The sequence below is a fragment of the Cyrtonyx montezumae genome, unplaced genomic scaffold (assembly GCF_038088225.1).
Source record: "Cyrtonyx montezumae isolate F1298 unplaced genomic scaffold, pur_monq_1.0 scaffold_2, whole genome shotgun sequence".
Taxonomy (NCBI): Eukaryota; Metazoa; Chordata; class Aves; order Galliformes; family Odontophoridae; genus Cyrtonyx; species Cyrtonyx montezumae.
In genome coordinates, this window is record NW_027071936.1 from 33,674,290 (window position 1) to 33,688,619 (window position 14,330).

At 35.7% G+C, this 14,330-nt stretch overlaps 1 protein-coding gene and 2 long non-coding RNA genes across 3 annotated transcripts in view; 1 reads left to right on the forward strand and 2 right to left on the reverse strand.

Moving 5' to 3' along the window:
- LOC136048925 (uncharacterized) overlaps positions 1 to 14,330 on the reverse strand; it is a 109,800-nt gene that overhangs the window by 84,801 nt on the left and 10,669 nt on the right. The window lies entirely within an intron of this gene.
- The window catches only part of PRSS12 (serine protease 12), a 38,645-nt gene that overhangs the window by 17,868 nt on the left and 6,447 nt on the right, over positions 1 to 14,330 (forward strand). Inside the window, exons 7-11 of the mRNA XM_065736833.1 lie at positions 849 to 1,045; positions 3,738 to 3,879; positions 9,306 to 9,511; positions 10,160 to 10,238; positions 11,535 to 11,657. Coding sequence (XP_065592905.1) covers positions 849 to 1,045; positions 3,738 to 3,879; positions 9,306 to 9,511; positions 10,160 to 10,238; positions 11,535 to 11,657 — 747 coding nt within the window. The remainder of the gene's footprint in view (positions 1 to 848; positions 1,046 to 3,737; positions 3,880 to 9,305; positions 9,512 to 10,159; positions 10,239 to 11,534; positions 11,658 to 14,330) is intronic.
- Positions 1 to 14,330, reverse strand: part of LOC136048926 (uncharacterized) — a 29,073-nt gene that overhangs the window by 10,591 nt on the left and 4,152 nt on the right. The gene's annotated exons all lie outside the window — the stretch shown is intronic.

A 14,330-nucleotide genomic window follows, 5' to 3' on the forward strand; every position in this document is an offset into this window, starting at 1 on the left:
ATGGTTGATATTTATGTATTGATTTATATTTATTTATATATTTACACATTTATATTGTTCAAGAGCTTTTTTTAAATATTAGCTGAGTGCTTCACAGAGTTAAAATCCATTAAAATCTGCTTTCCTCAGTCTCCGTTTGATATTTATGGCCTCAATTAAGTTAGAGCAAAAAGACTCAACTCAGCCTGTAATTCAGCAGTCTTCATTCACTGAGTTCCTTCCACTCATCTTTTTTGGTTAACCAATCAATAGAGAAAAAATGATTTACTGTATTCTAGTTTGCCTGTGAAAGTTTGATTATTCAGAATCTTTGATCATGAAACAGTCCGTAAAAATCACATAGACTTTCAAGGTATAAATCTTTCTGGATCTTGCTCAAAAAACCTCCGAAGTCCTAAGACACCGTTAAGTACTGACTAATATATTTCAGAAAACAATCGTTTCATACTGACTGTGTTTAGAAAAATACATTCTTGCTACTTAATTTTTGTCTTGTCTTCACATTCAAAGAAATCCAGAGTGACATTCAAATACTATATTTAGAACATGATTTAAGTCTCAAAGTGAGTGAGATAGATATATAACTGATTGAGGCCTTAATCGAAGGTAACGCATCCTCAAGTCTGCATTAATGTAACAGTAATTCCTTAAAAATATGGGTTACCAGGGAAGAAATATGTACTGCTCTCATTTATTTAATGCTAACTGAACCTGCTCAATCATGGTTACCACTGTCTACTGTTGGCCTTGCGAAAGCTTTATTTGTCAAGAAATGATTTGTTTCCTTTCTAGTGCTGAAGTATTACATGCCCTCTGATCACTACTGACCAAAACATTTTGTTAAACAGGTATGGAAAAAATGCACCTGAGCACTCGTCAGAAGGAAACACTGGTCCCATCTGGTTAGATGATGTCAGCTGCTCTGGGAAGGAGACAAACCTTCTGCAGTGCTCAAAGAGAGAGTGGGGAAAGCACGACTGCAGCCATCAGGAGGATGTCAGACTCATTTGCCATCCAGATAACAACAGCCATAAACTCTCGCTTGGTAAGGCAAATCTTTGGTAACATCACAATATGAGTATTGCTGTAGGCACATATTTCAGAGAAGTACTGTGAACTTAAGGGTGCTCAGAATCCTACTGTTCGGAAGATGTATGCAAAGACAGGCAAGGAAGGGAAAAAGTTCATTTTTCTCTTGAAGATCATAAGGAATAAGGCTTCACTTAAAGGAACATAAACAGCCAGAACAGTAATGAGCAACATGAATTTGTAAATTAGCAAATTCAGATTCCAGAGATAATGTTCTATAAATCTTTATCTACATTGCATTTTACATCCATTCCACCCTCACTAATGGTATTCTGCTTTGCACTCAGCACTCTCCAAGTTCTAAGGAACCACCCATGTTATGGGAAATTGGAGAGAAAAATATAAATCAAAAGTATATCTCTCTGTGGTCTTTCTGCAGTCTGAGAAAAGACATAAAGAACACAGATTCAGAGAGAGCAGGAAGAAATGGTGAGAAGTGTGAAATTCCTTCTGTATTACCATTCTGACATTTGGATTGTGCTGTGTATGTGGGCCCCACTTACTAATGTAGACAGAACTAGGACTGGAACAAAGGGTTGCTCTTCTGTTCTGACAATCAGCAGCTTCTTCTTCTTCTTCTTTTAATTTGATGCATATGAATTTTGTAACTTGTCAGTATGTAAACTTTTACAAAACTGTTGCCAATATTCTCTGAAATCTAACCAAGTATATTCTAGTTGATTTTGGAATTAGAATTAACAAGGAAGCTAGTGGAACTAGATTCATGGCTTCTACTGAAATCTAATGGATTTGTATGTCTCATTTCTTGAAGTTCCTTGGAAATTATAGACTGAAGGCTTATCTTGCAAACTAAGACATGGGTTTACTGCACAACATTGCTATCTGTTCTTACAACGATCAGCACTTTTCTTCATTCTCCTTTGTTTCTGGTCTTTTCTTTACAGCCTTTTGACCCATAAGAATCCAATGAGTGTTTTATATTGAAGTACAGTTCCATTATGCATTTGATAATGACGCTGAATCACATTTTGTAGAAAAAAAATTTCCCAGACCAAAATTAACAGGAATTCAAATAATCATGGCTGTCTTTACAGATGCAAACCTTCTGTGCTGCTTTGCTTAAGTTTCTGTAAAATACAGTCTTAGCTGGAGGAGGTCCAGTTCAGCTAAATACATCCATATGGTAGCATTCTTGCATCTCCCATTACCGGAAAGTCATATTAGTTTTGTGCTCATAAATAAATGTATGCTAAAACACAAGCAGATGAGATAACAACAAATCAGATCAAATGTATCATGAATATCTCATGCCTCTAGCTGGGAAATGGAATTTGCACCTAAAACACCTCCTTCTAGAATAACTCATACCCTCGTTGTATAACAATAACCCTCATTGTGAAGGGGAAGTATCTAACTCTTCCTGATTGGACAAGAGACAAGGACTCTTACTGTTGCCCTTCACTTTTTAGCAATTGAATAAAAGCATTTTGAATTCCTCTACAGATGAAATCACTTGAAAAACATGAGTAGGTTATTTAATTTGAGGAAATACAGACATTAAGGGGCACTAAAAATACAATACACCATGAGAATGACAACATTTGTTTAGTAAATAATAACTTGACAATGTAACTGAACAGGATGTTGGTGAAGCAAATACTTGCAACTGTTCGGGCAGTATGAACTCTGATATGAACAATATGCTTTAACTTACATTTGAAGCAAAACTACTTTAATTTTATTTCATAATCTTTTTGCATTTAATTGGCAAATTAAGTTAGATTTCACTAGCTCTGCACCATTGGAAGGTTTGGTATACAAAAGTTATTCATACTTTAAATAAATCAGAATCACATTTCAAATACTGATGTATCACAATACTCTTCTAGTTAAGAGCAACATTATTATTTTTTCATCCTTACAGGTTTAGGCAAGAGTAGGAACAGGTTAAAAGAACGTGGAACAGGCTTTCCAGTTATTCAAAATAAGGAAGTCTAATTAGAGTCTTAAAGATTATAAAATATGATACAGTAGAAGAATCAGAACTTGATTCTTCACTTAAAGAGTACAAAGAGACCTCAGAGGAACTTTTAACTCTTTTAAGGATTCTTGCATTGCCAGCATGAGTTTGTATTATAAACATATTTGAATAAACCATCAATTTTAAAAGCTAGAAAAATAATCACACTGTAGTCTATAATAACACACTATAGATCATTACGCTATCACACAAAACATGCTACAGAGCACATACAAGTAAGTAGTAACTGATTTTCAGGACAGTGCTGTAGCTTTTTTGCTGAGATTGCAGTAAGATGGGTGGCAGCAATCAGTTTGAGAATAGGTTTATGAACTAAGATACAGTTGAATTCATTCACAAAGTTTCTGCAAGGGAAATGTGTACCATGAATGGTTACCAAATAAATGATACCTCAGGTGCCTTTGCCGTTATGAGGAAAATTGCACTATTCCCTGTAAGTTCCAAGCACAGAGTTTACAATAATATCTCACATTGTTTTATAATTTGTACTGACTGCTTCCTTTTTTCAGCCAGAGAAAAGTAAATGACTAACAGCTGACATAAGGCTTGCTGAACATCAGTTGACTCTGTATGCTCATTGTGATGGAAATAAAGTACTCATTCTTGCTTCTGCTGTTGTGGGTTGACAGCTGTAATTTATTCCCAGGTCCTCCCATCAGGCTGATGGATGGTGAGAATAAGAAGGAAGGACGTGTAGAAATTTTTTTCAATGGTCAGTGGGGCACCATTTGTGATGACGGATGGTCTGATAAGGATGCAGCTGTAGTCTGTCGACAGCTTGGCTACAAGTAAGAAAATCTTTTGTGCTTTTCCTCAAGTTATCCATTTGCTATATCCAATGATATAGCAACCAAACATCACCAAATTGTATATTTTAAAGATCAATAAAAGATTAATTGATTAAAAAGATCAATAAAAGATTAATTAATATATCTCTTTTAAAATTTGTCTGTTTGGCATAATTATAGAAAAAAAATATTTATACCATTAGCATAAAAAACATCAGACTACATTTTAAAAAGAAATTTTCATTAAGTAGCATAGTTGGGAAAAGGAATTTTGATACTCAAAGGTGTATCACAGTAATTGGTGACTAAAAGGCAACTTAATGCTAACTATTAAAATAATTTTATCACAAGTCAAACATCCAAATGACTAAGCTGTTGAATAAATACTGTTTTTAGTTGTCACTTCGGGTGCTACATGTCTGTAGGATACACTTCTGAACCTTAATGATGATGTTTAAATCAACAGTTTCCAGCATAATGGTTATTATTTTACTGAAGTATAGCAACATGTCTCTGTCTGTTGTCACCAGGTGTGGTTATGATTTCAGCACTGATTAAGATTTATGCACACCAGCTATTCATTTCCCCATTTCATGGTTCTTTCCTGCATTTACTGATCTGTCTAGACTTGATGTCGTTTGGAAATTTGATAAAACTGTTATACAAATGATTATGACATCATCCTACAATAATCTGAATAGCTTAATTTAATATATGAATAGACCTGATAGGACAAAAACCCCTCTGCAAAAGATAGGAGCTGCTTCTGAACTAAGTCGCAACACTCATGAACATTGCTTTTTATGAATCATATTTATCATAGTTTTACCAAATTGGAAGAGATTCACAAGAATACCGAAGAGCAGTACAGATAACAGCAACTAAAGGACAAACATATAAATAGCAGAACTAATATGAGCTGAAAGATTTCAAGAACACTGGTGAAACATCTTCTCTGACTGCATCTGTAAAGAAATCTGAACATAAAAAATACAAACCAAGCTTTTTGTAACAAAGTTTGTGCAACCAAATATCATCAATTTATGCCTCATCACGTAACATACACTTTTTAAAAAGTTGTGTGTTTGATATTCTTCTAAAACAAAAACAAAAACAAAAAAAAACAACCAACACAACATATTAATACTGTGAGTAGTAGCAGGCTGCATCTTCAAAACTACAAAACCTTACTTGTATTATCTCCTACCAGATCATTCATTTAGTCTGCTCCATCCTCAGCCTCTCTGGTCTTTTGTATTTCTCCCACAGAGTATCAGACTCAATCATTTATCCCCACCTACTCCTTTCAAGTCTTTGCAAAGACAGACAGTGGTCTAGATTCTGAATTTCTGCCATGAGAGACCAAAGGCTTAAGATTATAGGATACAACAGAATATATGTTTCCTGAAGGACTTAGAAGAAACAGATTTTTGAAACCTAAAATTAGGTTCCACAAACTGGTGAAGCTTGTCGGAAATGGATCTTGGCAGCCCTGTGTTTAGACAGTTGCATTTCACAAATTTGACTACACTATTATGTGCAGTGATGAGATCAAATTGCGTATTGGCCTGGGAGTTTATGAACAAATCACTTCGTTGAAATTAAAAATATATTCAGTGATCACTTGTCTGTTCCTAAGCAAGATTTGGGCTTCTGGGTTCACATACCTGAGCTGGGGGGTTGATGAATGTTGTTTCTTTTCATTATGACCTTTTCCCAGGGGGAACTCCCAAAGTGTCTAATACTGAATTTAATGAGGCTAAAACAAGAAAAATTCTGAGTGGGTAAAATCACTACATTTAAGACAATACCAGTTTTAAAGATGCCTCATTATAATCTAGTTTGTCAAACAGGACTAATGTTAGGAAAGCATAATATAAAGAACATGAGAAGAAAAAAATCTTGAAAACATAAAAAGAATAGCAGGTTAAATGCTAAGGATATCAGCCTTTCTGAAGTACTACCTAATATGGGATCAGTTTAGTGTACAAAAGAGTATTTTAATAGAGTAAGCAAAGAGGAAAAGAAGGTTTTAGAATCCTCTGCACTTTTATAATTAACTGTGCCAATAAAACTGGATCCTCTTCATTTATGTCAGGCTTATAAGAACATACGTTTCTACTCACATTCCACCCCGAATAAATAAATATCCTGCCAATAGAGCTTCAAACATTATCTACTGCAGTAAAGGAAGTACTCTAGGGTAGTTGGTCCTCTGAATTACTCAACTAGATTTCTTGATTAACAGCGTTATTAACAATGGTAATACTGATTCTGAGCAGCAAGTATAATGTGGTGATTCACAACGAAGTAGTATCCTGAGCAATTTTAGAGCCATGCCCTAAGGCAGAAACCTAGTATTTTGATACAGAAATACCTAAACCAGGCAAAGATTTTGCAATACATGCTTGTGCTGTCCCAGTATTTTCTAATACCATACATGAACAGATCAGCTGCCCATGAGTATGAGGGAGTAGAGCATTTTTCATCCAACATTTAATCTGCAATTAGAGTATCTTACACAAAAGAAAATATCTGGAGCAAGAGACACATTGTTTGTGATTGACAAATCGAATCATACTAAACTCATTAGACAAAGATTGACCTATACTGGTTTCAAAGCCAGTTAAGGCTTTGGATTATCTGGTAAATACATGGTGGCTATGGAAATTAAAAAGTCTAAGGACAGCTGACCTTGTGGTATCACCTCTGTCAGCTGGTTTGCATGCTTCCCTTTCCTGCTTTTCTATAATTCATGAATTCTAAAAGCCATTTCCTACTTAGAAATCCTGTGCCCTTCAATATGTGATAAAGAAATCCAAATAAGGAAGGCTTTCTATGCGCAAGTTCAAAAAAGGAGGAAGCTTGTATGTCCTACTTTCATGTTTGAATTATAACATATTCTATTAGGAATTCTATGAATGTGGGCAACTTGAGTTTGACAACCACATTTCCAGAATGAAGAAACTTTATAAGTAGTATGACTCATCAGAATTTCTCCCCAACAAAGAATCCCTGCCTGATAAAAGTATGTAACTCATAGAATTGTATCAACTCTTAATGGTATTTCTCACATATCTTCCTCAACACTGCAGATATAAAAAAAGATATAAAAATAGAGATTTAGAAGAAATATTTTCTTGCCTCATACACCTTCATCATTAAACTCTCTTTTTGTACTCTGGCATTTAATTGTACATGCAGTTATCCTTCTGTATACACAGAGCTACTGTCCTTAACATCGTGTAATCATAACTTACCATTTTAAAATAAAAAACTGTAACATAGTGCCACATATTATTTAGAATTCAGTATATTATATCACAACAAAATATCAGTAAAGCTCTTAACTGATATGTATCACAGAATTGTAGGGGTTGGAAGGGACCTCAAGAGATCATCTAGTCCAACCCCCCTGACAAAGCAGGCTCCCTAGACCAGGCTGCACAGGTAGGTGTCCAGGCCTACCTGTAATCTTTTAATTTATACACACCGAAAGCAAACTGCCCAATTCTCTACAGACAGCTGGGTTTTTTTCCACTTGTGCTTCTTTCTTACTCTCAAACCATATATGAAAAAATGGCTCTCAAGGTATTATGAAGCATATTCTGAATACCAAATTAAATAGAAACCAACATCTATCACAAAAGTCACAAAATTAAATAAATACAGGCACAATTCATGATTCTTTTTTTTTTTTTTTGTTCATTTTTGAACTGTATTTGTTCAGTCACTCATTTGGATAAAGGATTGATTATTCAAGAGGTCATTCATACAGCGGACTGCAGTTGTTGCTAAAGCTACATGGCACTACATGCAATCTATGAGGATCAGGACTTCAAACCACAATAAAATGCCTTAGCTGACATTTAAATACTTAGGTTTGATACTAATTCTTACAAGCATAGGATTATAAAAAAAGTGCTTTGAGGCAGATGCATTAAAGTGCTACTGTCTTGGGTTTGGTTGGGATAGAGTTAATTTTCTTCATAGTGGTTGGAACGAGCTTATGTTTTGGATTCAGGAAAAAAAAACAATATTGACAACACATGGACATTTTAGTTGCTGCTGAGCAGTGCGTACACTGAGTCAAGGACTTTCTAAGAGTTTCTCATACTGCCCTGACAGCATGTTTTACCCTTTTCTGTTCTCTCCCATCCTACTGTAGGAATTCTGAGAGAATGGCTGCACGCTGCTGAGCTGTCAGCTGGGTTAAACCACAAGTACCATGTACTGATGATGATTACTGAATCTTCCCAAAAGTTCGACATTTTAAATTCTTGGACATTCTAGGGTAGAAACTATGTTTGAGAATAAGAGCAGAAACTGTGTTCTAGTACAAACTTAAGTATCTACTAGAAATATCTAGGAGTCCCTATAGCACTCCATGTATCAACTTACCTAAGTCAACTACAGATGTGTACTCTAGTCACAAAAAGTTGGTTAAGTAGCTGGGGCTTTTCTGCCTGCTTTACTAGGTAGGCTTCTGGGACAAAAGTCAGTCTTGTGTGCTTGGAGAAAGCAGGTTGCACACAATCAATCCAGGTTTCACACAACGCAGAAAACATTCACATTTCTGCAGTTCTCATCTTCCTTTCTTTGCCTGTAATTGCATATTTCCTAGTCACAACTTTTCATACTTCTGTAGTTGTTCATTAATTACTAATTTGTAGAATAATTGAAAAAAGATGGTTGTTACATCCTTGCCTATCTGCAGGTGTCCAGTGTGAATCGAGACACACTGAAGCTTTGCAGAAATGGACCAACCTTACTTGGTTTATATGGCCTCCAAAGGATCCAACCCTCAACCTTTTTTTAGTACTGCAACAGTTACATTTCTCTTCCTTTCTCCAATTACACTGCAGTTTTAGAAGTCAACTACAGGTGTGCACTTAAAAAAATGACATGACTTGAACTCAGGATAATGAAATATATTAATAATAATTTTTAGCATCAAATGATGTGTAAGTCATAACTCCTACTACCCTGCAAAGATACTTTCTTAGTTAAGTGGTCCATCTTACTGAGGGAATCAGACCATAAAAAATATTTTTAGCATTCACAGATGCTGTCTAATATGAGGATTAAAAAGATTACCAAAAAGCAGCTTTCACATATTTTGCTTTATTGCAGATATTTGTAATGCCTTTACAATGTAAAATACTTAGCACAGTGCATTCTAACTAGAGGCATAAAAGCACCTTTAAAACATTAATGAATTGTACCAATTTTGTTAGACTTATTTTTTCCTGCTTCCTAGAGTAACAGAGGCAATGAGAAGAAAATTTATCATCTAATAAATCAGTAACGGGACTTGGAAGAAAACCTTGATATCTTCACTACTCAAACTCTATTTCAGCTGAGTTAATGTAGAACGGTGCCTCAAAAGGTTTTGATTTAAAAAAAAATATGTGTTTTGCTTCCAGAGGTCCAGCAAGAGCAAGGACAATGGCATATTTTGGGGAAGGCAAAGGCCCAATCCATGTGGATAATGTAAAATGTACTGGAAGCGAGAGATCCTTGGCAGACTGCATTAAGCAGGACATTGGAACACACAACTGCCGTCACAGTGAGGATGCAGGTGTCATCTGTGACCACCTAGGCAAGAAGGTCCCTGGGAACAGCAACAAAGGTGAAGTCCTGTTTTGAGCAGTAGATGAACAAGTTCAGGCGGGGAACCATCACAGTAGGAAGAGATGGAACCCAGAAATCACACCGTATAGAGGAGATAGTTATATGAAATGTATTTATAGAAACAAAACTGTTGGGAAATTATATGCTTTCACTGTTTCACCTTACTGCTGTGCCAGCTCTGCAAACCAGTCATGAAAACTATTCAAGTGATACAGGGTGTTCGTCTACAATAGTTCACAGTACCCATGTTTGTACAAAGGATATGAAAATACAACTTTTCTTTGAGTTACTCTCAACTTTTCAAGGTATAATGTATCTTGGGCTGAGCTTTGAAACCTGCGTGGTCTGACAAGATCTGCTTTCACTTTCACCAGGTAAGGAAGAACCCTACAGAAAAGTCTAGGAATAACTCCAGATGTACACTTGAAAAGCAGAACACAACTGTAAATTGCTCTAACAGTCAAAAAATGAAAATGAAAAATACTCAGCTATAAGGAATTCAATGTACTTTCCCGGAGCAAAATTTGGCTGTTAAAAACTACCATGAAACAGAATAACCTCAGTCTTCCTGGTTTTTAGCTAACTGTCATGATAGAATGGATACTTTTTGAGTTTAACGTTGTCTGTATCTCCCTTTCTGGCTTAGATTCTCTTGCTTCTGTTTGTGGACTGAGGTTACTACATCGTCGGCAAAAGCGAATAATTGGTGGGAAAAATTCTTTACGGTAAATATTTGATAAAGAAATGCCATTTTCAACATCAAGTGTCTAACACAGGTACTTCATAGAATCATAGAATGGCCTGGGTTGAAATGGACCTCATCTAGTTTCAACCCCCCTGCTCTGGGCATGGTCTGTTTACCGTAAGTTGTTTGCCTAGACTATGCTATTCTGTTGTTGGTTTTGTTTGTTTGTTTGTGTTTATCATTAGGTAGAAGCAGATTTGGTGGGAAATTCAAAAACATCCATTAGTTGAAAATCTGTCGATACTCATGGGTTTAGTCCTGCATCAGATTTAATTTCTCAGTTTCAAAATAGCCATTTCACTTATTTTCAAAGGATATCTTGACACCAAGGTGTCAACTACATGAAAAGAGCTATGAATATGGTATGAGGATATAAATGCTACCTATACTGAAAGAAGATCACTGCCAGCACCTAATATTCCTTCACAAAATAGAACTTTCTGATGATGATGCAGCTATAAAGCAGTTGTTTTGTTAATACATTTTGTTTGCATTTAATGAACACAAATAGATTAGTTAAATACTACTACTATTAAATGCAACATAGGAAGTGTGGACTTTATTTTCTTAACAATTGTGAGTAATCACACATATTCACAGAATCTTAAGAGAGGGTTTGCTTACAGATGAATCTCACTCCTTCCCCCCACTCACTCTTCTCAGATACCATATTCCACTGAAATTAATCTGTCCTATCTCAATAGGCCTGCAGATATATATCCCATGCTATCTCCTATCCAAAACAAATGATCACAGCCTGAATAAAGGTGCTTGTGTTTTCTACAGTTGCTTTAGACCTCTGCTTTGTAAACGTCCATGTTCAAACAGTTCAGAATCAACAAAGCAGATCATGATGCAGACATGAAAGGAGGATGGAATAAGTTTTTCAAGAAATTTCTTTATTTTCCCTCTCCAGTTGACAGAAAAATCTTTGGTTTGCTGACTTGGAGAGTATTTGGCAAGGAACTCACTGAATATATTTTTGGGAAAATAAATACAAGAAAAAGAAGAAAAAGTAAAAATAATTCAGAGCGGGAGAAAGTAACCAGCATGCTGGGTGCCCAAACAATCCATAACATAATCCTGACCATTGTTAAATAAGAGTTCTGAATACTGAAGGAATATAAAGTTATTCTCAACTGCTAGACAACACATAATATGTTTTGTAAACTATGTTAATCAAACAAGCTATATGGGATTTCCATTCAAGGTAACTGACAAGCTACTTTACTCTTCTATCTCTGTACCCGCAAAACAATGTCTATGTTCTCTGTAGGGGCGGTTGGCCATGGCAGGTTGCACTGCGATTGAAATCGTCTCACGGGGATGGAAGACTCTTGTGTGGTGCTACTCTCATTAGCAGCTGCTGGGTCCTCACTGCTGCACATTGCTTTAAAAGGTTGGTCTCCCTTTGGTGATAAAGTGTATTTTCAAACTATATATAAGTTCTGGATGTAGGCAAAAACATTCTGGTTCAGGCCCATTGAAACTGCTCATAAGAGTTAAATCCTTGGTTAAAAAAAACAATGACAACAACAACAAAAAAACTCAATTAAACTTCATTTGCCACCAGATAAAAATAAACAAATTAACTGAAAATTATTCTAGATGTCCTCTAATCCAAGAGATTAAAAACATTATCATCTCCATGGAAAAGTTCAGGCAATACTTCTGACATTTTAACACAGCTCTCTATTCCAATAAAACCACAGTCTACAATTTTCTGGTTATAATGATGTCAACCAAACAAACATTGAACACAGTGGCTGTAATATATATATAACTTCAGTAAAATATACATTTATTCACTAAATTATTTGTGTTACTTCAGTGACTAGCTGAACTAGTCCCACAAAGCCCATTATAGGGTAAAATAGTTTTAGTAATTTTGCTGAGTCTAATAGGAAAGTAAATCCATACACTGGATGCTAGTGAGACCAAGCAGTTTTGCTTATTCTTTGCAAACAGGCTGGAGCAACTGCCTTATTCTATTATTTCAAAGAACATAAAGAACTGTGTCTTTTGCAGACATCTAGGTAAAAATGAAACCTCAAACAGAGAAATAGTTGCCTAAGATGCTATGCTGGTATATTTTTCTGACATTGATATATAGTAAACTATGCCAAATTCAGCTTCTTTCCATGTAGTTTGCAACTTACACTGTGTTGTAAATGCCATTTGATCTCCTTGGTCTAATTTCTTCTGCAGTTCTCAATATCAAGCTATTATCTAGCTTTTCTAAATGCTTTCCCCCATTTTTTGCAGAAACATAGTTACTGATTATTCTCCTATTCAGTTTTTTACATGCTCTTTTCGGTATATTTGATATCGGGAATTCACTGTCAATGAAGTTACTGTAGTATAATAATGCCGATTTGCAAAGTATGTTGGTGTAATATTTTAAGCTTTCAAAACAATTATTTCACTGAACTCCTACAGAATGTTGCAGTAAAGGCTGAAATAAAAGCACAGAAGAACTGCACTGCAGTTCTGAGGAAATCAGCTAAGTTTTGCCCAAGTGGACTGCAAATGTTTAAGCTTTGGACATTGAGCCTTTCCTTTTGCACCATACTGTAGAAGACAGAAAATACTTATTTAATTTACAATATAAAGTATTATACTTACTTCGCTTAAAGTGTTACTTTTACTTAGTGCCAGATGTATATCTTTTTGTTTTCATGTTTCATGAAAATCGTGAAAGACATTCCTTAGTAGCACTTCAAGCTGAAATGGTCAAACTCCATAAACTACAGCCTGTTTTTTTCTGATGTCTCAATTGTTTCTGTGGAACTATCAAAGCACTTCAGCTGCTATCACCAAACCTTATATAAAATGGCTTCATTTTCAAGCACAGGGAAAAAAGGAAGGTCACGGGAAGGCAGTTAACAGTTTCTGTGTGCACATCAAGATCTGATTAGAAAACTCATTGGAAACTCATTAGAACACTCATAAGTTTGATGAACCAAGTTAGTTACTACTGTGCTTGTAACTGTTCTTACTGTAAGTACTCCCCATAGAATACATGATCTGCTCTTCCCAGTGCTTGTTTATTTTACTCGGGCTCCAAATCACAACAATGTACTCCAAGGCACACTCATTCCAGACACTATGCTGGTCCACAGTACACTGTGATACACCATACATCCATACGCCCATACACCATGTTCATACAGGGGTATGTAACAGGCTATTGTAGAACTGTTACATGTAGTCTGAGGGACCACACTGTTCTGAGTCCTGTTTTGCTTTCAAAACTGCAACCCAATTCTAAGCATGCAACTCGGGCAGCCTGTGGATCAACTACTGTTTACTGTAAAAGAGTAGATACCTTTGGTTCTCAGCTGGCACTGGAGAGAGAGGACTGAACTTCCTAATTCTCTCAGAATGATTTTCTTTAGGGCTAGGATAGGTTTCCAAGAGCTACCTATAGATCAAATACCTTCTTCACATATTTGTCACGGAGAGACGAGAGAAAGTCCAGTATACTATTTCTTGGAGATCAGAGTATTACTTAAATAACAAAAGTGAGCTCAACTTTACTGTGGAAAAAAATGAACCTTTTCTGCATGATGGTGGACTTCTTCACTTATTTTGTGTACTGATGCTCTAACACGATAGTTAAACAACTGGCAAATACTACAGGGGAAGAAATACTAACTTCCACAGACAAAAACATCAGTTTAAAACGTGTATGTTTTATGTGTGCATTAGTGCACAGAAGTATGACAAATCTGTACAAAGGCTGCTCCTTGAGCCTCTCACTAGAAGCTAAAAAAGTTTCACACATTAACAGGAGAAGCAGCAATTCTCATTCTATTACATAACTAAAAACAGTGCTTTCCCGAATCTCCACTCCTCATTATTCTTAAATTAGCAGCATCCGTAACAAAGAAAAACAGTAGTACTTAAATGGAGCACCTTTCCTTTTGTTAAAATCAAGGACTTAACGTTAAATAGAAGCAGCAAGTTTTCTACTATACTGATATCTGGCTGACAGGAACGCATTCTCACTAATCATAAACAACTTTGTGCTTCTTCTCTTTTGTTTCAGTGTTGTTGACGATTTTTAAAA